The following is a 21,758-nucleotide window of genomic DNA, read 5'->3' as shown; positions in this document are numbered from 1 at the left end:
ATCTAGACAAATGACACAATAGAGAATAGAATTAAGAAAAAAAAACCATCTTGCCAACCTGCTAAAGACAAAGAATGTCCAAGAAAAAGCTCTATCCCTTCTATTCCATGAATAACTAATGAAACCAAATTTCTAGAAATATATCCTTGGATTCCAACCTTTCCAGTGTAAAGTAACTATTTTGCAAAAAATCTAGTACGTTTTTTAAGAGAGAATTCTCCAAGTTATAGATGTTGTTCATTAATTTATCTATCTTCCATCGAAAGAGAGCTACAAAAGCCCCTATAATGCTTTACTGAAGAAGAGAAGTGATAAAACAGGTCCTGAACTTAATTTCTACAAGGACAAATAACTTGTGCGTAGCAGCATTCTAGAGCAATGGGAGATTTCTAAATCCTCAGAAATCTCATTAGAAGGTCTTTTCAATGCAACAACCAGCTACAAGCTTTGTCACTGAAAATTGGGCAAGCATTAAGAATAGATGTTCAGAGTTTTAGTGGCGATTCTCCAAATTATAAACTTCCCCAATTGTTGGAAACTTGGAACCTACGTTAGCTTCTCTATTGTGTTTGTTTTAGCTACCTTTTATATTGCTAGCATTAATCCATCATTATTAGCATAATCATTTTCTAGATTGGAGGTTATTCATTTTGTGATTGACTGAAAGATGGATCTTGTTTTGTAGTCAAAAGATTCAAACATGAAACAAGTGTTGTGACGCACAAATTGAACATGATTCAATTATTACTGTGCATGTTAATGTATTCTTTAAGGTTAACAGAAAGTTGAACTTCAATACAAACAACTGATGATAAGTTGAACAAAATTATCCACCTCAACTCAAAGCACCTATATAAGAAATGAGGAGATGCAGTTATGAAATGGCTAGCAGAGTAAAGGAAGACTAGGAATGTAAAATCAATCTAACACTTTAAGGGACTGCTTATCTACAAACACAAAATCCCTAGTCCAAGTAGGAAATATAGTTGTGCACATGACAAAGGTAATGCCTCAGAACATTGTATGCATGGTTGGCTTAACAAAGAAAAAGAGAAAATGACCTTTGGTTAAATTATAGACTATGTGTAGCTTATCCCATGAGGGAGCCAAGCTGAACTGACCCGATTATTTTAGAATGCTTTTAGAGATTCTTCTGCCAACGAAGTATCCCGTGAACATAAACTACTATAAACATTCGCACACATTACCAACATCAAGAACAAGAACATCATGCAGAAGAATTTTATAATACTTACCTAGAGAAAGACCTTTGAAATAAAATTTCTAAGTTTTTTTACTTCCAGGTGGAGCCATTGTGTATAGCTCCCCATTCGACCACTTAAACATTAACATTAGCATCATAATGTTTTAATGCCATAAACAAAGGGTAGCCGCTCAAATGGAAAGAAAAATAGAAAAAAACTTGTAATAGAACAAAACTCTCATAGTAATTTTGGAAAGATATGAAATTAACAAAACAAGCAAGGTCTACAAGACATCCATCCAGCCATCCTCTCTTTGAGAAAGGAACTATTGTGTGAAATTCTAATCCTTGATAGTATTTCATATTTCAAATTTAACTCTAGCTTATTTTTATATTCTTGTTGTCTATTTAGAGGCACTACCTCTCAATACCTACATAAAGAAGTATTAAATTAATATTACAATGGTTTAAAGGAAATGTATTTAACTTTACTAAACCATTATAACTACAAATTCCAAAGCTACAATGAACCTAGAATCAAAGAAGAAATAAATTCTAGGTAGTAAGAATTTCACTCCAATAACCCATCACCCTAAATGCCTACAAATATGTGTTTACACACCCACAACTGAATATTGGAGTTGGCACTAAAAGTATTGGTGATGAATCCCTATTTCCATATTTCTAGAAGTCGTGAATGTCATAATTTCATAACTATCAACTCCTGCCAAAAGTTTGTTTTTGAATTGAAATTTAATTCCAAAGGTGAATTTAACTTGGAAAATGAAAACATAAAAAAATATTTAAATATGGTTGTGATCATAATCACATTAAGTGAGTTTAATAAAAAACCAAATAATTGACCTATGATAGAGAAATGAGAATCGATTGTTTAGATCATTTCCAATCGCTGATAATGATGATTCAATTGAGAAACAAAATATTATTTACATATAAAATACTTTGTTTCACTTTAGATATGCAAACCTAAGACTCAAATAAGAAGTAAGAAACAAAACTAAACATTTATGATATGCTCAAGATATGGTAACAATCGTAATTTAGGTTGGAAACACTTACAACAAGGCAAATGGGTCCTGCATGTAGTGTTGAACTCTGCTTTGTAGGCCCTCCATTTCGAAACTCCTGACTTGGAAAAATAATCCAAAAACCTACCACGGGATCAAAGCTAATCCATCCATAAACTCCTCCATCCTTATTATCCAATGAATATTGGTACTTGTCATCTACCTGTTTGTACAAGCAACATGTAAATTTTAATGGTAATACTCAAAAAGACATATAAAGAGAATTAAGTGACATTGGAAATAAATCCCTATATGGTAAAAGAGTACAATATACCTTTGGATTAGGGCCAATGGTAATTTTTAAAGTACTTTGTGGAAGAACTTTTGCATTATCTATATTATTTTTGGTTGAGCTAGATTTTGAGCTTTATGAGTTGTACTACTTCAAATTATGACCCTTTTGTTGTCTTCTAGTTAAATGATCATATACAACCAACTTTTTCTAGTAATAAATTTTTATATATAAAGTTTGATGGACTAATTAAATTTTGTTTGAAAAAAGGAGAAGCTTAAGTTTAGTGTCACTCAAGGTGAGTTTATCAAATTTAAAACTGTTGGTAGCTATCCATGATGCAGGACCATCCTGGGTGTAAGGGAATCTTGCATCACCCAAAAAATATTTATATTTTGTCTTTTCAATAAAGGCTATTTTAGTGTAGACTTGCTATTTCTGGAAGCTTACTATTGTTGGTAAGTTGGTCATTCAAGCTTAGAATGTTCTGATTTCATCCATGGAGATTCATTTTAGATGTATAAAAAATTTGAAGTTAGTTTTGAAGGCTTTAGAGGCTCCAAAAAGGGGTCAAACTTCGACTAACTCAAGCTTATGCAAGTCAAGAATTGTAGATCAAACTGTATCATTTCTAGTTTAGGGATAATAATAGTCAAATGGAACAATGATTGATGAGGTATGGTCTTCGGAAGTTGTGCTACCTAAAGTAAAAGAAAATGAAATTCTTTCGAAATTTCTTTTGAGTTCTAAAAGTTATTGGGGCCTACTCTACTGTAATAAAATATGAAAAATAATAATAATTTGGGGTTAGTCGACCTCAAGGTCTAGGGCTAAATTTTTTGAACCTTCTTGGGTGGTGGAAAATCGCCTATATAAAGAAGGCCCGTTGGGTTGTCTAGGACACTTTTGGGAGTTGTTGGTGGTGGCTTTGACATACAGAATATTGTAAGGAAAAATGCCCATGTGGCTTTGCATATTGCATTTCTGAAATTTGTAATTCCATACTTGTGGAGATAATAACAAGCCCATTTTCTATTCTCTGGAAATTGTTGTTTCCTTCCTCTATTTGTTGTGTGTTTGTGTTGATAAGGGGAGTATCCTTCATCAATCCAACATGGTTTTCATTCCTCTACATTGTTTCAAAGTTGCTCTCACTTTGTACGATATTAAATAAATGTCCTTCAAATATATTCCCTAATTTAAAATTGGAAACTTTTGGCATGGCCCTCCAAATCACTCAAAAGAATCTTGCAAGAAAGAAGTTAAAATTGAAATCTATCATCCTATAATATTAGTAGCAAAAGGAACGCCACCATGAGAAAGACAAGAAAAAACAATTTGTGATATATGAAGTCCAAATAAGGCAGATGAGCACAAGCATATTATCATATTGAGCATTGTTTGCAAGGAAAAGAAGGGTTTTACCATGATGAACTAAACGGAATGGTGAAAGGGGAATTGAGGAGTTATATATGCTTAAGAAACTGTAAGCCTTAAGGACTTGATATAAGAGAAGATAAGAAAATAATTGCAGTAGAAAAATCATGATAAAATTGATATCTTGTTAATAAGAGATAAATTCAATTATCACCTATACAAAATACAATTACTTCAGAGTGAATGTCTGATCTACAAATTCAGGTTACAATACCTAGTGTAGAACTTGCGGTATTGTGACTAAATTGAAAACAATTATAATACAATAGTAGATGTTCTACAACAATCTCCTCATAGGTCTCTATTGAACTCACATCCAACCAAGGTGTAGGCTCCTCGGACTTTCAGCTGAATCTCATCAAGAGTATACATCTCAACAACATGTCTCTCATATCAAGAGAACTCTAACCTCACCTAAGTCTCCAAGAATCCATGAGCACCAATAATCAATCAACCATGCCAAACTCCAATGCAACATAGCATTGTCATGAAGTATCAAGAAAATACTCAATACCAAGAAACTAAACCAAGATCAATGTCAAAGCTCCAACCACAGAATGAGGAACATAAACATGACAACATGATCTAAAACATCTCTTCCAAAGAGATAACATGCTCCATATGATCATATCATATGAAAGCATAAACCACACCTCTGCCAAGGATCACTTGAATCCTAAAGATGTCAATATCTTCAATCAAATGAAAATACCATCTCCAACTAGTGAACCAACAAATGTGAAAGACCTTTTTGCAACAACAGGATAAGGCATCCTCCAACATCTGCAACAGTAAAGAAGATCCTTCATCACCAAGTGATGAAAACACAGTCACTGCTAAAGCTCCCACTAAAAATTTGATACTGAGCTCTCCAAGCATATGACACACCATCCCCCAAATCTGAAAATCATAGGCCCATGCATCACACCAAGTGAAACCAAGATTTCTAAACTAAGGAAATTCACCATGCTATAGGACACCATAATTGACTATTCAAGTACTCACTTATCATCCATCCTCTCATCCCAAAGCAACCACACCAATGCATAAGTGACCACAAACAAGGCCAGCTAACAAGTCTGCACAAACACTAAATCAAATCTGGTGGATATAAATAGTCCACATCCAAGTTATCCCACTACAATTAAATGGGTGGCCTACCAAGCTGATTGCATAACTTGTAGATACAGTCATTGCAACATGAGAACCCACAATCACATCAGTGACATGTAAAAAGAGATCTCAAAAAGAACAATCACGTAGTGTAATGTTCTTGTTATAAAATAAATCATTAATACAAACTATTGTTAATGGGCCAATTGATTTAATATATCTCGGACCCATTTTTAACTTTTGTTTCCATAGTTTGTGTCGCCATCGGCTATCTTTGTACACCCTCGGAAAGTTTTCCCCGACGGGTATTTAAGCACAGCTTATAGGTAGTCACTAGGTACGCAATTTGGATTATTTTCTCTTTACTGTGAATTCCCGTTGGGGTTCTCTGTTGTACGCCATTTCGGAAGCGAAAGACCTTCCCTAATTAGTTATCCGGTTTCGGTGGGATTTAAACCCTCACCCTATTCCGTCGCTTGTAACACTTCGCTCAGATCTGGAAAATTGAAGCATCATCTTTCCACATATATTAATTGAAGGATTGTTTGTATTCAAGTTTTCTATTATCATGTCTGAATCTATTTATGTAGGAACAAGACTACATTCTTCGTGTGGCGTAGATACGTAAACGTGTGGCATCTGGACATTTTCATATGGTTCCTCATTACCCGTACGACATTCATTCCTACCATCTCCCCACACATCATATTTCCCCTCTCATCCTTCATCTATCCACTGTATGGCCATCTTGGCACTCACCTCATACAATTAACCTTCCATCACCACCATACACTATCATAAACCACTATACAGCCCTCCTTAAGCCACCATATGGCCCTCATTACTCACTCTGTACGGCCTCCTTATTTCACATTGTACAGCCTCCAAGGTTTTCCACCATACCTTCACTCTCTCCCTCAACCCCACCGTACTGTATCCCTCCACCTATCATCGTATGATCTTAAATCCATACTGTACAGACTCATTTGTACACCACTTACACATCCCTTCCTTCTCCACCGTATGGTATACTTCCCAAGCAACCTCCCACACCGTACAAACCCCATTTAGGAACACATATATAGACACTATTACCAAACAATTTGCTAATTGTGTTTTATACACTGCATTGCTAGCACGGGACATTACAGTGGTATTAGAGTGCTTCGATCCTGTCAGCCTATAAACAGTGAATGAGAGTTTATAGCCGAAAGAGACAAAAGACCTATTTCGTTGAGAAAATGGCTGCCGAACCAAAACTAACAATTGTCGAACTCATGGCACTACTAAGAGAACTTGTGAAGAATCAGGCATAGGTCAATGATACTCAGCAACTCATTGAAGAAACTCTCAAGAAATTGGCAGACAATAAAATAGCCAGAGAACAAAATGGTCACAGTGTGGACTCAGTGACGGGTAAAACAAATGCTCATCCAGCGTGCTCTCAACCTTCAATGTCATCTTTTCAAACACCACCCGGAGGGAAGCAGCCGACCTTTGAAGAAATGCAAGAACAACTAAGAGAAGACTGGAAGAATGCAAATTTTGAGGAAGATATATCCTACAAATATTATGTAGATCTAAGAATGAGATATTCAAGAGGCGAAAACAAAGGATATTTTAATGATGATCTCAAGAGGAAGTTGAGAAAAGTAAATTTGTCTCCATTTGACGGATTCAAATCCATATCTGTGCAAGTGTGGGTAATGAAGGTTGATACTTACTTCCAGCTTAATTCCATGCCAAAAGAAGAAGCAATCAAATTTGTGGCATTATACTTGGAGGGAGTTGCACATGAATGGTGGCATCATGACACCATCACACTAGGGCATGATCAAATAAATACTTATGCGAAATTCACTAAGAGATTGATAGATCGATTTGCGCTAAAAATCCAGAACTAAATTTCAAAGATTTGGCACAGCTGAGACAAACTAGATCGGTTGACCAATAAATTGCGGAATTTCAAAAACTCTTTGTTTTGGTCACAAACATTTCTAAAAGAAGACAGATAGTGTTCTTCATGGATAGACTAACAAAACCACTAAAAGGTTGGGTAAAGGGGTTCAATCCTGCCACCCTGTCGGAGGCCACTAAGAAGGCACAGAGTATGGCATCATCATCAGCATCATCCTCACGAAGTTACTCACATTCCAAACTGCCGATGTTTTCGAGGGACAGAGATATAAACCTTTGCCCAAGAAGCCATCGTTAGACGAAGCCACCAGACAGGAGCTCCGAATGAAGAAACTATGTTTCAATTGCAAGGGACCTTGGGAGGCTGGCCACAGATGCCTTGGAAAAGGGAAGATCCATTATATTGAGGTCATGTCCAATGATGAGGACGAACAGGAAGAAATATCTGCCGAAGACAACCAACATCACGATGACCCCAACATGGTTAGTTTGAACCGTATGGAAAGAATTGCAGCTTTGGTACAGCGCGGAGGAACTATTGCCCTAGCCAGTAGCCAAAGGTGTACAATGTTTCATGTACGGGGAACCCTTCAAGGACAAAGGGTTATGGTAATGCTCGATAGCAGAGCCAATCTAAACTTCATAAACTCATCTCTGGTGAAGCGAAGAGGACTACCTATGGAGACACGCAAGATTTCAGGTCAAAGTTGCCAGAGGGACTCTCCTACCCTGCACACACCTTGTTCCTCAGCTAAGTATCACAATGGTGAATCACATGGTGACCGAGGATTTCTTCATAGTAGACCTTGATGACATGGAGGTTATTCTAGGCATACAGTGGATGGAAACACTGGATGAATACACTCAGAGTTTCAAACGGATGGATTTCACTTTTGTTGTCGATGGAAAGAAGGTTGTTCTCCGCAAAATGGAAAATGAGGATCCGAAGGAAGTTTCTGCACATCGGATGGAGGCAATTTTTCGACATGATGACGTTACTTGGGTCGCACATTGTTTTGTTTCGACAGAACCTATAAAAGGGAAAAGGACACCTTTTCAGAATGACAATCTCCAGAAGATTTTGAGCAACCATGATAAATATTTTATAGACATTCCTACCGGCATACCACGGCATCAAGGATTTGAACATACTATCAAATTAGAAGCAGGAGCCAAACCAGTCATAACCACACCGTACCGCCATCCCAAGAAATTCAAAGATGAGATCAAAAACACGATTCAAGAACTGCTAGAGAAAGGATGGATCCGTCCCAGTTCTAGCCCTTTCACGTCGTCAATGGTATTGGTTAAAAAGGAGGACGAGACAATGCGCATGTGTCTAGACTACCATGCATTGAACAAAAAAACAATAAAGAATAGATACCCCATTCTGAGGATAGAGGAGTTGCCAGATGAATTGCTTGGTGCAATCTATTTTTTGAAAATAGATCACCGTTCTAGATATCATCAGATCTGCATGAGGGAGGAAGACATGGAAAAGATGGCTTTTCGTTGTCACTAAGGGCATTATGAGTTTCTGGTCATTATGAGTTTCTGGTCATGCCGTTCCGATTAACAAATGCACCTACTACATTCCAATCGTGCATGACTCACATCTTCAACAAACAATTGCATAAGTACTTATCGATATTTTCTGATGATCTTATTTCTAGCGGGATATAGGAGGAGCACCTGAAATATCTGGATGAAGTCCTAAGGATCATGAAGGAGCAGTCCTTGTTCACCAAGCAATCCAAGTGTGAATTCAATATGACATAAATATTGTACCTGGGGCATGTTGTTAGTAAATATGGAGTTCAAGTTTAGTAGGAGAAGATTCAGGCTATCCTTGATTGGCCTCCCCCAAAATCACTCACAGATTTGTGAGGGTTTTTCAAACTATACAATTATTACCGGAGGTTCGTTAAAGGATTCTCTCAATTCAGCGCACCCTTAACAGATATGACAAGGAAAGGGTCTTTCCAATGGAATGAAAAGGCACAACTCACTTTTGATAAGCTAAAACGGGCAATGAGCACTTGTCCCATACTTGCATTACCTAATTTCACTCGACCGTTCATTTTGGAGTGCGACGCATCCGGAGAGGGCATTGGCGCGATACTGATGCAAGATAGACATCCCATAGCTTATTAGAGCAGGAAGCTTATGCAAACAAAATGCCTATATTCCATCTACGAAAAAGAGATGTTGACCATCGTACATGCACTAACCAAGTTCCGGCAGTATCTGGTAGGTGCCAAGTTTGTCGTCCACATAGATCACAATAGTTTGAGATATTTTCTAGAGCAACGGGATTTGAATGAGAGACAACAAAAATGGGTAAGCAAGGTTCAGGCCTTTGATTTTGACATTGAATATGTAAAAGAAAAGCACAATGTGGTTGCAGATGCTTTGTCTCGGAAACTTGCCATCTGCTTACTAACCCAGATTTTAGCCAACTGGATGGCAACACCAAGGATGATTGGTACAAAGTGGTGGATGACATCATTTACTATAAGAGTCGGATATTTTTAGTGCCGAAATCCAAATTGATGCAAAAAATCCTAAAGGAGATACATGACTTACCCTTGGCAGGACACCTGGGCTTCCTCAAAACTTATAGAAGTCTTTGGGAGAGGTTTTCATGGAAAGGACTTAAAAGAGACGTGTTGCAGTATGTAAGAGAGTGTGCGGTCTGCCAACAAAACAAATCCAAACATACTCTACCTATTGGGTTACTGCAACCTCTGCCGATTCTAGAATATAAGTGGGAATGTATCTTGATGGATTTCATAACAGGGCTTCCCAAGGTGAACGGAAAGGATTGTATTTTCGTGGTGGTTGATAGATTGACAAAGTATGCATATTTCTTCGCCATCCCCTAGGATTTTTAGGCTGCACAAGTTGTCAATCTATTTTTTAGAGAAATCTTTCATCTGCACGGGTTACCCCGAAACGTTGTCAACGATCGGGATGGGCGATTCATCAGTATCTTCTAGACAGAACTATTTCGATTGGCAAGGACAAAATTGTCACCAAGTACTAGTTACCACCCTCAAACAGACCAACAAACAGAGATTATGAACAAGTGGCTCGAAGGTTACCTTCAAAATTTTGTTTCAGCACAAAAACGGGCGTGGGTCAAGTGGATACACATAGGAGAATATTGTTACAATACCACGTATCACATGTCCATCGGGATAGCACAATTCAAAGCTCTGTAAGGGTATGAACCCCTCTCCTTCATCGACACAGTGCTGGGAGACAATTGTGCACCAAGGGTGAGGGATTGGCTTTAGTAGGGACAGGACATTCTACAATACCTGAAGGAGAATTTACAACGAGCACAAAATCAACAAAAGATGTACGCTGACAGACACCAAATGGAGAGGAGTTTCAAAATAAGGGACTTGGTTTATCTCAGGCTCCAGCCATATCGAGAATCCTCATTGAAGGAAAAGGGAAAAGAAAATTTGAAGCCGCGTTTCTATGGCCCCAATCGCATAGTCCGTCGTATTAGTGAAGTCGCTTACGAGTTGGAACTTCTGGAGGGAAGTTGTATTCATAATGTCTTCCATGTTTCATGCCCGAAGAAGGCCATAGGGCAGAGCATCACGGTAGCCACAGACCTTCCATCGCTCAACGAAGAAGGAAAACTCATATTGGAACCAGCTGAGATCATCGAAGTACATGAGAAGACCTTGCAGAATCGCACAGTGAAGGAATATTTGGTGCATTGGAAACACTTGTCATTAGACGACACAACGTGGAAGGGCAAGCACATTCTCCAACACCTAGCATTGCATTTGCTTGAGGACAAGCAAAATTTGGGATGGGAGGACTGTAATGTTCCCGTTATAAAATAAATCATTAATCAAACTATTATTAATGGGCCGATTGATTTAATATATCACGGACCCATTTTTACTTTTGTTTTCGTAGTTTGTGTCGCCGTCAGCTATCTTTGTACACCCTCGGAAAGTTATCTCCAATGGGTATTTAAGCACGTCTTATAGGTAGTCATTAGGTACACAATTTGGATTATTTTCTCTGTACTATGAATTCCTATTGGGGTTCTTTGTTGTTCGCCATTTCGGAAGCGAAAGACCTTCCCTATTTGGTTATCCGATTTTGGTGGGATTTAAACTCTCACCCTATTCCGTCGCCTGTAACACTTCGCTCAGATCTGGCAAATCGGAGTATCATCTTTCGGCATATATTAATTGAAGGATTGTTTGTATTCAAGTTTTCTATTATCATGTCTAAATCTATTTATGTAGGAGCAAGATTGCATTCTCCGTGTGGCGCAGATATGTAAACGTGTGGCATTTGGACATTTCCGTATGGTTTCCTCATTACCCATACAGCATTCATTCCTACCATCTCCCCACACACTGTACTTCCCCTCTCATCCTTCATCTATCCATCGTACGGCCATCTTGGCACTCACCTCATACAATTAACCTTCCATCACCACCATACGCCATCATAAACCACCATACAACCCTCCTCAAGCCACTGTACGGCCCTCATTACTCACTCTGTATAGCCTCCTTATTTCACATCATACGGCCTCCAAGGTTTTCCACTGTACCTTCACTCTCTCCCTCAACCCCATCGTACTACATCCCTCCACCTGTCATTGTATGGTCTTCAATCCATACCGTACAGACTCATCTGTACACCACCTGCACATCCCTTCCTTCAACACCGTACGACATACTTCCCAGGCAGCCTCCCACACCGTACAGACCCCATTCAGGAACACATATATAGACACTATTACCAAACAATTTGCTAATCGTGTTTTATACACTTCATTGCTAGCACAAAACATTACATGTAGACAGCATGACTCAAACACCAAATCAAGCACAGATATAATTTGCCAATTATGTCTGCATTGAGCATCATAGTCCTGGAATTCAAAAAAGCATCACCACAGAAATGTTGAGTCACCGGTTATGTACCAACATCTCCATGTAGAGAAAGAAAGAAACCTCTTCTTGTCATGCACAAATCATGCATGCATGTAGAACTACAACTATCTCATCCAATAACACCCTGAGGAACTAGTCTAGAAAATAGCTTTTTACTAGATCTACAAAACCTACAAGTTTTTCTCTGGACATGCAAAACCATAGTGTTCAAAAAACACTCCAACAAATCCGCACCTGCTTCTCATCTGGAACACTCAAAAGTATGAAAACACCAAACAACTGAACCCAAAATAATGGATTATCATAGATGAGCATCACCATAGATTTTAAAGGAAAATCCAATAACCCCTCAAATCCAACGAACAAGAATTTAAGCCATGCAAGTACAAATATCCAAGAGGAAAAAGTAGTACAGGAGCTCTAGGCCCACTTGTAGACCAACTACACAACCACCTCTAATACATGCATCCAAGAGAGAGAGGCTAACCAAAAGCTTTTAGATCATCCAATGATCAACTCCATAACCTCTATGCATTCCAGGTAACAAAAGAGACACCTTCCAATACCCATACATCAAGAATTATTCAGCTGTCAACAAAGAGCTCTTGATCAATGTCATTTCAACAAGACCAACTCTATTTTCTCTGTCTTTGCCATCCTTCAAAAAATGTTTGTTGTCTCATAAAAAACTAAATCAACTGCACGACATTCACTCATCAAAGGATTAATTATTATCTAATTCCTTCAAAACAAATTTCTTCAAGCTCTACGAGCTAAGATATCTTTAACAGAAGATATAACCAGAACTAGAAACACTGTGAATCCTCACATGCAAGCAACATGCGAATCACAATTGAGCTCTAATACCAATTGAAGGGAAATGAGAACATCCTAGAAAACCATATGAGATCAGTATGCACATCTTGCAACCAATGATTTCTTTAATAGCTTCTAATAAGCAAATACAAGTACATACTACTATGCCATAAAAGCGGAAACAAACATAGTTGATTTCCCACAATTAAAACCTTAAAGGAAAGTGATTGCAGTTTACAGATCTAAATTAATTTCAAAAGCATTACGACATACGGATTTATTATTCTACAATCATGAAACTAGAAGAATGAGACAGAATAGAGAATACAGATATACGTGGGGAAAACCTTTCCAAGTAAAAACCCCGCCCTCCAAAACATCGAGCCAATGCATTATTTAGCAACAAGTTACAATACATTTTCAGCTTCCAAGCCTTCACATGGAGATTTACATCTTGTTCCATCCTAGAGAATATCTGGCAGCACAACCCAGTGAAATAAACTCCTTCACTCTCTCACGCACTTTATAAATCAGCAAAGTCACCAACATATATAGAGCTCAAAACAAGAGGTAGGTTCCCATGGTTTCCAAAACCATCTTCAATGCATAAGAGGTAATTTGTCTCACAAGAGAAGAAACTTGCTAATTCCATGACATGTTGCTCATAGTAACTTCCAAGGCAACAACACCTATCTCATCCATAACGGTCATCTTGCCAAATACAATGCAAGTACAACATAGAAATTACTATGACCAAGATTAGGCACCTTCCTTAACTCACACCACTTGTCAAAAGTGAAGTCCACCATAAATGGCTGTTGCTAAAATACAACTCCAATGCACAATAGAAATTGTCAACCAAGACTCTTTAGTTTACATAGGAAATTGCCAAAACAATTTCCACACCAAATGGAAATATATGACTATCTTCCCATAGCTTAGAAACTTCCGAGTGAGTATCAACTTCCTAAAAATATGGAGTATGCCATCTCATCACTTGCCATGTAGGATGTCACTTCACCAAGAGGTCCCAAAAAGTGAATGTCAACTTAGGAAATTAATAAATTAAGATAAATCAAAAAATCAGCATGTTAGGACTCTAAGGTTGATACACCTTAATCCCAACAAACCCAACTAGAGGACTTGCCCTATTTTTCAAACAAAGAAACATAATCTCCCAAAGGAGATGAAGATACAAAAATTGAATGAAATCAGAAATCTTAACCCGCAAAGGACACACATATAGACCATTAAATTTGAAATCTTTAAACATGTGGCCACTCTAAGTCTATTCGAATTATATAATAATAAAGTTATGATTTTAAAATAATTCTCAGCAATATGAAAAATTATAACACTGTTTAGAAGAAGAAGATTTTAACATTCAAGAGGCTGAACATAGCCTATAGGACATTGGTGAATTCAATAAAACAGCTATTTTTTTATACAAGTTGATGATGGGTGCCTCCAACTTCTCAATTTAATCCTCGTCAAATAAATTAGGTCACAAGCTAGCTATTAAAATATTCATAAATTGTCCCTTAGCAGCACACTCACAATAAAATATTATTCAGCTTCCACAATAGAATCACAAAAAATACTATCTTTATCTTAACAAAAAACAGCTCTTGAGGGGTTCTCGCTTTGTTATAGAGGAGGATTTAACCATGAGACAGCAAGTAGAAAGAAGAATGGAAATGGAAAAAATCAGAATAGCTAGAAATGAAGGCAAAAGAGCTTGGATGTTCAAAGGAAAAGCAATTATTGCTCATTTTGGCTACCGCTCCAATGAAGGGCAGCAAGAAGGCAACAAAGGTGTGACAACAAACACATTAGCATGCAGCGATACAACAAGATCAGCAATCACGCTTAGCGATAATAACTCAACTTCGAGTCTTTCACATCAAAACAAATAGCAATCAAACTTAACCCAAGCGTCCTTAAGTTTAGTTTGTTGGAATTGCAGAGGTTATCCATAGAGACGTGGGCCTGGGTTAGGACCTATTGCGGAAGGCAAAGACATTATTTGTCTCATAGAGACACATGAGCATGAGGGGTGTAAGACCCCATTGTTTGAAGGCTACTGGAAGATGGCAGTGTGGAATGAGGTAGTGGGAAATGGTAAAGGTTATAGAAGTATAATGGTTCTAGTAAAAGAAAGGGAAGGTCGTGCCATTCAGTTGGAAAAGATTGATTCTAATAAACAATTCATATGGCTCAAAATTGTGGAAAATAACACTCTTATCAGGATTGCAGCCTGTTACTTTGCTCCACAAGTATCTAAAACTTATAAAAAGTGTGGCTTAAATCACAATGACCCCTATGCTGCGTTAAAAAAAGATGTTGCTATTTTTTCGCAGCATGGTGATGTTCTTCTTGTTGGAGATTTCAATGCTAGGACGGCAAATTGGCAAGCAAGTATTTTCAGCTCCAAAGTAAATGATAACCCTATTTGGCTCACAGAAGAAAGAAATCATCAATGGGAAAGAATATCCGAAGATGCTAAAGGCTGCAATCATTTTGGGGAAGAATTGATCACTCTATGTGGCACATTTGATCTCATAATTTGTAATGGTTTGGCTAGATGGGCTAAGTCAGGCACTTTCACTTGCAACACATACAACGGGGCAAGTGTGGTAGATTATGTAATTTGTTCGCAGAATTTGTATGAAAATATTGAAGAAGTTGCAATTGGAGAACACATTTGGGATCTCAAATCAAATCATAGACCACTGTACGTAAATTTGTATTGGGCAAAGGATAGGCGGATTGGAGCAAAAAACCCAAGGCCCTCAATACCCCCCTTCTCAGGGTAGAATTTTGTTAACTTCAGAAAACAGTAACACTTTCAGAACTACTCTTGAGGAACTTTGTATGGGACACCCTATGTATAAACATGGTGTTAACAGTTATGATTTATCAAATTTGATTCATGAGGCTCTTTCAAAATGCAAGAGAGCAAAAAATAGAAAATCTGAAACTAATTGTTTTCCAGCCAATGCTTGGTTTGATAAGGAATGCAAGAGGGCTAGAAGAAACCTAAGGGAGTCAAATAAAACTAACCTTGACATTAAGGCCTACAAACAGATCCTAAAGAAGGAAAAAACTGATTTTATGTTTACAAGGAGAGAGGAGTTAATTTTCTTGGGCAGAAATAACCCCAAACGTTTTTGGAAAGAACTCCAACCAAGGAGAAAACAAACTGAAAATAATAATATTACTGCCACCCAATGGTTTGAATATGCTAAGAAACTTTATGAACAAAAGGTTGGAGTGGGACAGCCACCTTTGGTCAATGATGATACAAATCTTTTCACTGTGCAAGAGATAGAGGCAGGGATTAAGAAGTTAGGTGGAGGTAAAGCAAAAGACCTTGTTGCGCTCCAAGAAGAATATCTGAAGTGGGGTATGAAAACTCTTGCACCGCACATCACTGAAATTTTCAACAAAATTTGCCAAGAAGGGTTTCCGAAAGATTGGACAATCAGCCTTGCAATACCACTTTTTAAGAGTGGTGATGTTAACAATCCCTCCAACTACAGGACTATAATGATCAATCCCCTCTTTGCTAAACTTTTTGGCAGCATGATAGAAACTAGGATCAGCAAATGGGCAGAAGAAAACCATAAACGTGCTAAAGGGCAAGCTGGTTTTAGGCCAAAGCACTCGACAGTGGATCACTGTCACTTTGAGACACATTATTGAAAAAGAATGGGAGAAAAAGGAAGAGGTATTTTGTTGCTTTATCGACTTTAAAAAGGCTTTTGACACCGTCCCGAGAGACAAGCTTTGGTTTAGGATGGAAGAATTGGGGATTCCTATGCATCTCAGAGCTGCTGTTCATAGGATGTACGAAGAGGTGAAAGTTAAAATCAGAACTTCAGATGGCATTTCAGAATGTTTTAGGAGCGATATCGAGGTCAAACAGGGTTGCCCTTTATCTCCTACTTTGTTTGGTTTATATATTGACAAACTGGAAGAGTGGTTAAACATGCAAAAGGGTGAAGGCATTCAGCTAGGTGAATTTGTTATAAAGCTGCTCCTATATGCGGACGATCTCATTTTAATTGCCAAATCTGCCTATGGTTTGCAAGATCATCTATCTTCTCTTGAGCGCTTTTGCGGAATGGTGGGGATGCAGGTCAATATCAGCAAGACTAAGGTTATGATTTTCTCTAATAATAAAAAACAACACCAACATGAATTTTATTACAATGGAAGTGTTCTTGAAGAAGTTGCGGAGTATAAATACCTTGACATCGACTTCAACAAAAAACTAAGCTGGTCTAGCTGCAGGTATAAAAGGATATTAGGTGGGTGGAAGGCTTTTTATGCTCTTCAGAATAGGTGCCGTGAAGCAGAGTTGTGGGATTGGAAAACTATTCAAACCTTGTTCGGTCTTCTTGTGCTGCCAATTGTTCTTTACGGGTGTGAATAATGGGCCAGCAACACTACTATAGCACAATGGAAACAAATCGAAGGAATCCAAAAGCGCTTGATCACAAGCAAGTTTAAAATCAAAAGCACTGTTCCATATGATATCATGCTAAGTGAAATGGGGGCTGCTCCTATTGAGGCACTTGCTATGGTTCACCTTCTAAATTATCTAAAAAGAATCGAAAAAATGGAAGAGGATAGATGGCCTAAAGTGGTCTTTAGTGACACACTATGTCAGCGAAAAAGGACATGGATGCAACAAAACATCAAATGGATGAGTAAATGGAATATTCAATTCAATATGTGCACCACAAATAATAAAGAAATAAAGGGCTTTGTCATGGAGAAATTCTACAAGAGAAATTGGAGAAGCAAGATAGGAAGGAAGAAATTATATTATATAAATGAGTTCAACCCCGCTTGTGATCAACTCCAAAAAGCATACATAGGAGCCAACATTTCTTGGAGGGCTAAAATTCTTATTGCTCAGCTGAGAACCAACTCTCACCAACTTCGTTGTGAGACCAGACGTTGGAAGAGGCCAAAGGAGGCTTGGGAAGAAAGAATTTGCAAATTCTGCAATTCTGGGAAAGTGGAAACTGAACAGCACTTTATTTTAGAATGTGAAGCCTACAATAGTAGTAGAGATAAATTTGCGGACACTATATGTGACAGTTCTTGGCATAACCTATTCAACGAAGAGTACATTGAGCAATTGGGTGGACTCATCATCATCCTACACAAGCAACGAACATTGTTACTTAAGTTTGCTTGAGTTGTCTTGCTGTCCCATAGGCTATTTTTAGCCTCGTGGACGTTAAAATTTTATCTATCTATCTTCCGGCACCTCTTTTAGCCTTCTCCAATAATAATGTAAGCTAAGCTTTTTGAAAACGTTTAGGGCCCATTTGGTTGCAAGCGTAGGAATTGAGAATTAGAATAGAAAATTTGAATGAGAATGGAGAATGAAGAATAGGAATGGAAAAATGCAATCCAATCTTGTTTATCCCTTGTTTGGTTATGCAAGCTTAAATTGGAATAGGATTAACTTGCAATCGACGCCATTTGAAAATATTTCTGAAAATGTAATCGGCGGCATTGGAAAATCGCTAAAATATTTGAAAATATTCAAAACAAAGTTTCAGTGCTCACCCCAGGTCAAAGCGGATTTGAAAATTTAATCAAATTTGAAAAAGTTAAAATGAATGCAAGAATAGCAATTCCAATTACAGGTATTTTTTAGAATGGACAAAAGCTCATTTTGGGGCTAAAATGAGAATACGTATTCCTATTCCCTATTCCTATTCCACGCACCAAACAAAGAATACAAATCATATTCTAATTTTCTATTCCTATTCCAGTTGTATTCCAGCAACCAAACGAGCCCTTATGCATTGGAATGTACAACACAACACGCATTTTGTGAAGCGACAGGTCACTACTCATGAAGGGCTTCCTCGCCTCTTTTAAAATATATTTTCCATGGAATTTGCTGTTTTGTTGCACTCTATATTCCCGCCAAACTCTGCTTTAATACGACGATTATGCTACGCATGCGTATATTCACAAATAGCCATTGATTCTACCCGTGCGCGGTGCCCAAAATGTAAACTGTGAAGTTTGTTTGGTTAAGATTTTCCCCGCTACACCTGTTATTCACTATTCAAAGGTGCAGTGCATTTTAATTTGCTACAAATAAAGGAATCGTGATAGTTATCTGTGAATTTTTTTAATTGTAGGAGACATGAACTGTGCTTACAACAATGAGTTTACCATCCAAGAATTAAAAATACTCGTTAGTAGCAAAATGAAATACCCACCTCGCCCTTGAGCGCTGGGTTTTTTGGATTGGTGAGCAGAACAGCTTCTGGATACGCAAGCGTCTGGCATCTCGCTGGTGATCTATCGTCTTCTATTGGCATAACTCTTTGTTTGTCGTCTGCTATTGCCATGTACTGAAATCTGAAATACCAATACCTTATTCTTGTCCTAAATTAAACGAGGAAGATAGAGGTATAGAGCGAGGCCTGAGCTTACTTGTCCTTGCTGAGTCTAAAAACCATTCGTGTCTGCACAAGATCGCAATCGGGAAATCCCGACGGCCGTTCATAGATGGCATACGCGTAGAATCCCGAACTCCCTCGGAGTAAAATATACCTAAGTAGGCAAATCGTTACATGTAAATGCCAAGGCATAGGCAAATCATTCCGAAAATAAGCATGCACAAATCACTCCATTAAAAACGTAAGTATCTACAATTTTTGTTATTTTAAACATAAGAGTGCACAAATCGTTTCATTTCAAACATAAGAATGCAGAAATCTTTTCATTTCAAACATAAGTGTGCACAAAACGTTTCATTTCAGACATAAGAGTACGCAAATCTTTTCATTTCAATCATAAGTGTGAACAAACAGTTTCATTTCAAACATAATAATGCACAAATCATTTCATTTCAATCATAAGGATGCACATATTATTTCATTTCAAACGAACCTATGCCTACTCATTTCATTTCAAACATTAGAATGCATAGTCGTTTTATTTCACGCATATCCAACAAACGAGGGGTACCTTATGTCTATATTGAGAGGAATATCTGTGTGCGGTGAAGAGATAGAGTCCCAGTTCCGAACAAAGGACACCTCCACCTGATCTAGTGTCTCCACAACCACACTAAATTCTCTTCCCTGGATCCTGCATGGAACGTTATCGAGATAAGATTTTTACCTCTTCACCTCAGTTGAAGAAGGCTTAAAGGTTTCAGCTTCAACTTAAAGATTACGTTTCAGTTTACTTGAAGACAAAAGTTTCATCTTACAAATCAGATTTCAGTGCCTTTAAGGTTACAAATTAGATTTCAGTGAAGGTTAAAGTTCGTCTTAAAAATTGGATTTCAGTGGACTTAAAATGTTAAAGCTTCATCTTAAAAAGTGGATTTCAGTGGAATTAAAAGGTTTAAAGCTTCAACTTACAAATCAGATTTCAGTGGGCCTCCTGGTTCGTTCCAATTGAGATCCCAGTACCTGCATTGCAGCTAATTACTCGTCATGCTCCTCATTTTCCTTCTGAAAAAAACATACAGGAAGAAGAAGAAATTCGTTTACCCTCTGTGCGATTCCAAATTGAGAGTCTCCATTAAGTTGATTATACCGCCATATTGAATGTCTGTCACGCATCCTCCTGGTTTCGACAATGTCACCCTTGCAATACCATTGTCCAATATCACCTGCACAAAACCACTGTCAATTTGTAACTGCCAAGCAATGAACAACAAACGAGAATGAGAAAGTGGAAGCTTACGTGACTGTCGAAAACACTCAACACCACGTCTCCGCTCTCCATTACACGATGAATTGTGGAGTACAATGGGGGAGAATGGAAATTATGCAAGCTCTGTATCCGACCAGCACCGGACTCTAGTCTGTATTTGTAGGCTGTAGGCTCTGCTTTCAACACCTAATTATTTGTTTTTTCCTCCAGAGCTTGAAAAACTAACTAATCCTCCACTAACGTTGAAACTCAATGACGAGGGAGCATTAGGACTGTGAGTGGAAAGCAACATCGCTGCAGGGCCAAGGAGGCAACAAAGGAATTTCACGTTAGCTTTACTGGGGCCCAGGGATTTGCATTGCTTTCAGAGATTTGGTAACTGATTCAAATCCGGAGCACCTCAAAGGCTGTACAGGATAAGTGTATGTGAGGGGCCGACTCGTGCTTTGCTTTCCCGTGAATTCACATTATCTTTTCTCCTCGTAATGCTAAAATTGGCATAGCTATGCTCTTTTGAGGCAATCATTCAAATAAAATACTGATGAAATCGTAAAACTAAGATAATATAAGGTTCGTTTGGCTGCGGGAATAGGAATACGTATTTTGGAATAGAAAATGGGGCTACGTATTTCTGTTAACTGTTTGGTTCAGCCAATATTTGATGGGAATTCGTGGACTCCAAAATTTATATTTTCTAAAATAAAAACAAGTGGAATAGGAATACTTATTCTAAGAACACCTATTTGGGTGGATTTGCAAAACCCCATTTTTGGGCAAAAATTGGAATACGTATTCCTATTTTACTTTGTATTCCAATTCCGTTTTGGTGCATCCAAACGAGGAATTCAAAATTTTTAGAATTTACATATGCCTATTCCACTTGTATTCCGCTCACCAAATGAGCCCTAAGGGGTTGGAGGGCTTCCTTCGTGTTGCATAACATAACAAGCATAGACATGCTGAATTTTTGGATTTGAAAACTAAAAAGATTCTTTTTAGGTTATTGGTTACTCAATCATGTTATATATGGATGTGAGGTTTGGGGGAGCCTATTTAGTCACAAATGGAAGTAGATAGAAAGAATAATACAGAAGAACATCATTATAATACCCTTAAAGTCAGGTTAACAATACCATACAAGATCCTCTTAGATGAAGCAAGGAGGTTCCCAATGGAGGCCTCTACAATTACTCGTCTGTTAAGCCACTTAAACAAGGTGAAAAATATGGACCCACAATGTTGGCTCAAGTTTGTGGTTGAAGAGGGGCTAGCCCGAAGAAAGAAAACGTAGAAGAAGCAAA

The 21,758-nt window shown here is 37.9% G+C and overlaps 1 protein-coding gene across 2 annotated transcripts in view; it reads right to left on the bottom strand.

Moving 5' to 3' along the window:
- LOC149535017 (putative rhamnogalacturonate lyase B) overlaps positions 1-20,944 on the bottom strand; it is a 193,134-nt gene extending 172,190 nt beyond the window's left edge. For both annotated transcript variants that reach the window (XM_089807207.1, XM_089807208.1), the window contains exons 1-7: positions 20,488-20,944; positions 20,292-20,413; positions 20,160-20,210; positions 19,759-19,881; positions 19,222-19,341; positions 19,005-19,146; positions 2,285-2,455 (exon numbers count right to left, since the gene is read on the bottom strand). In XM_089807207.1, coding sequence (XP_089663333.1) covers positions 2,285-2,455; positions 19,005-19,146; positions 19,222-19,341; positions 19,759-19,881; positions 20,160-20,210; positions 20,292-20,413; positions 20,488-20,529 — 771 coding nt within the window. In that variant the 5' untranslated portion in view covers positions 20,530-20,944. The remainder of the gene's footprint in view (positions 1-2,284; positions 2,456-19,004; positions 19,147-19,221; positions 19,342-19,758; positions 19,882-20,159; positions 20,211-20,291; positions 20,414-20,487) is intronic.
- Between the last annotated feature and the right edge of the window lie 814 nt (positions 20,945-21,758).

This window comes from Cupressus sempervirens, chromosome 10, assembly GCF_028749045.1.
Source record: "Cupressus sempervirens isolate cs-2001-9-10 chromosome 10, ASM2874904v1, whole genome shotgun sequence".
NCBI classification, from domain to species: domain Eukaryota; kingdom Viridiplantae; phylum Streptophyta; class Pinopsida; order Cupressales; family Cupressaceae; genus Cupressus; species Cupressus sempervirens.
This window is presented reverse-complemented; position numbering and strand designations above follow the sequence as displayed.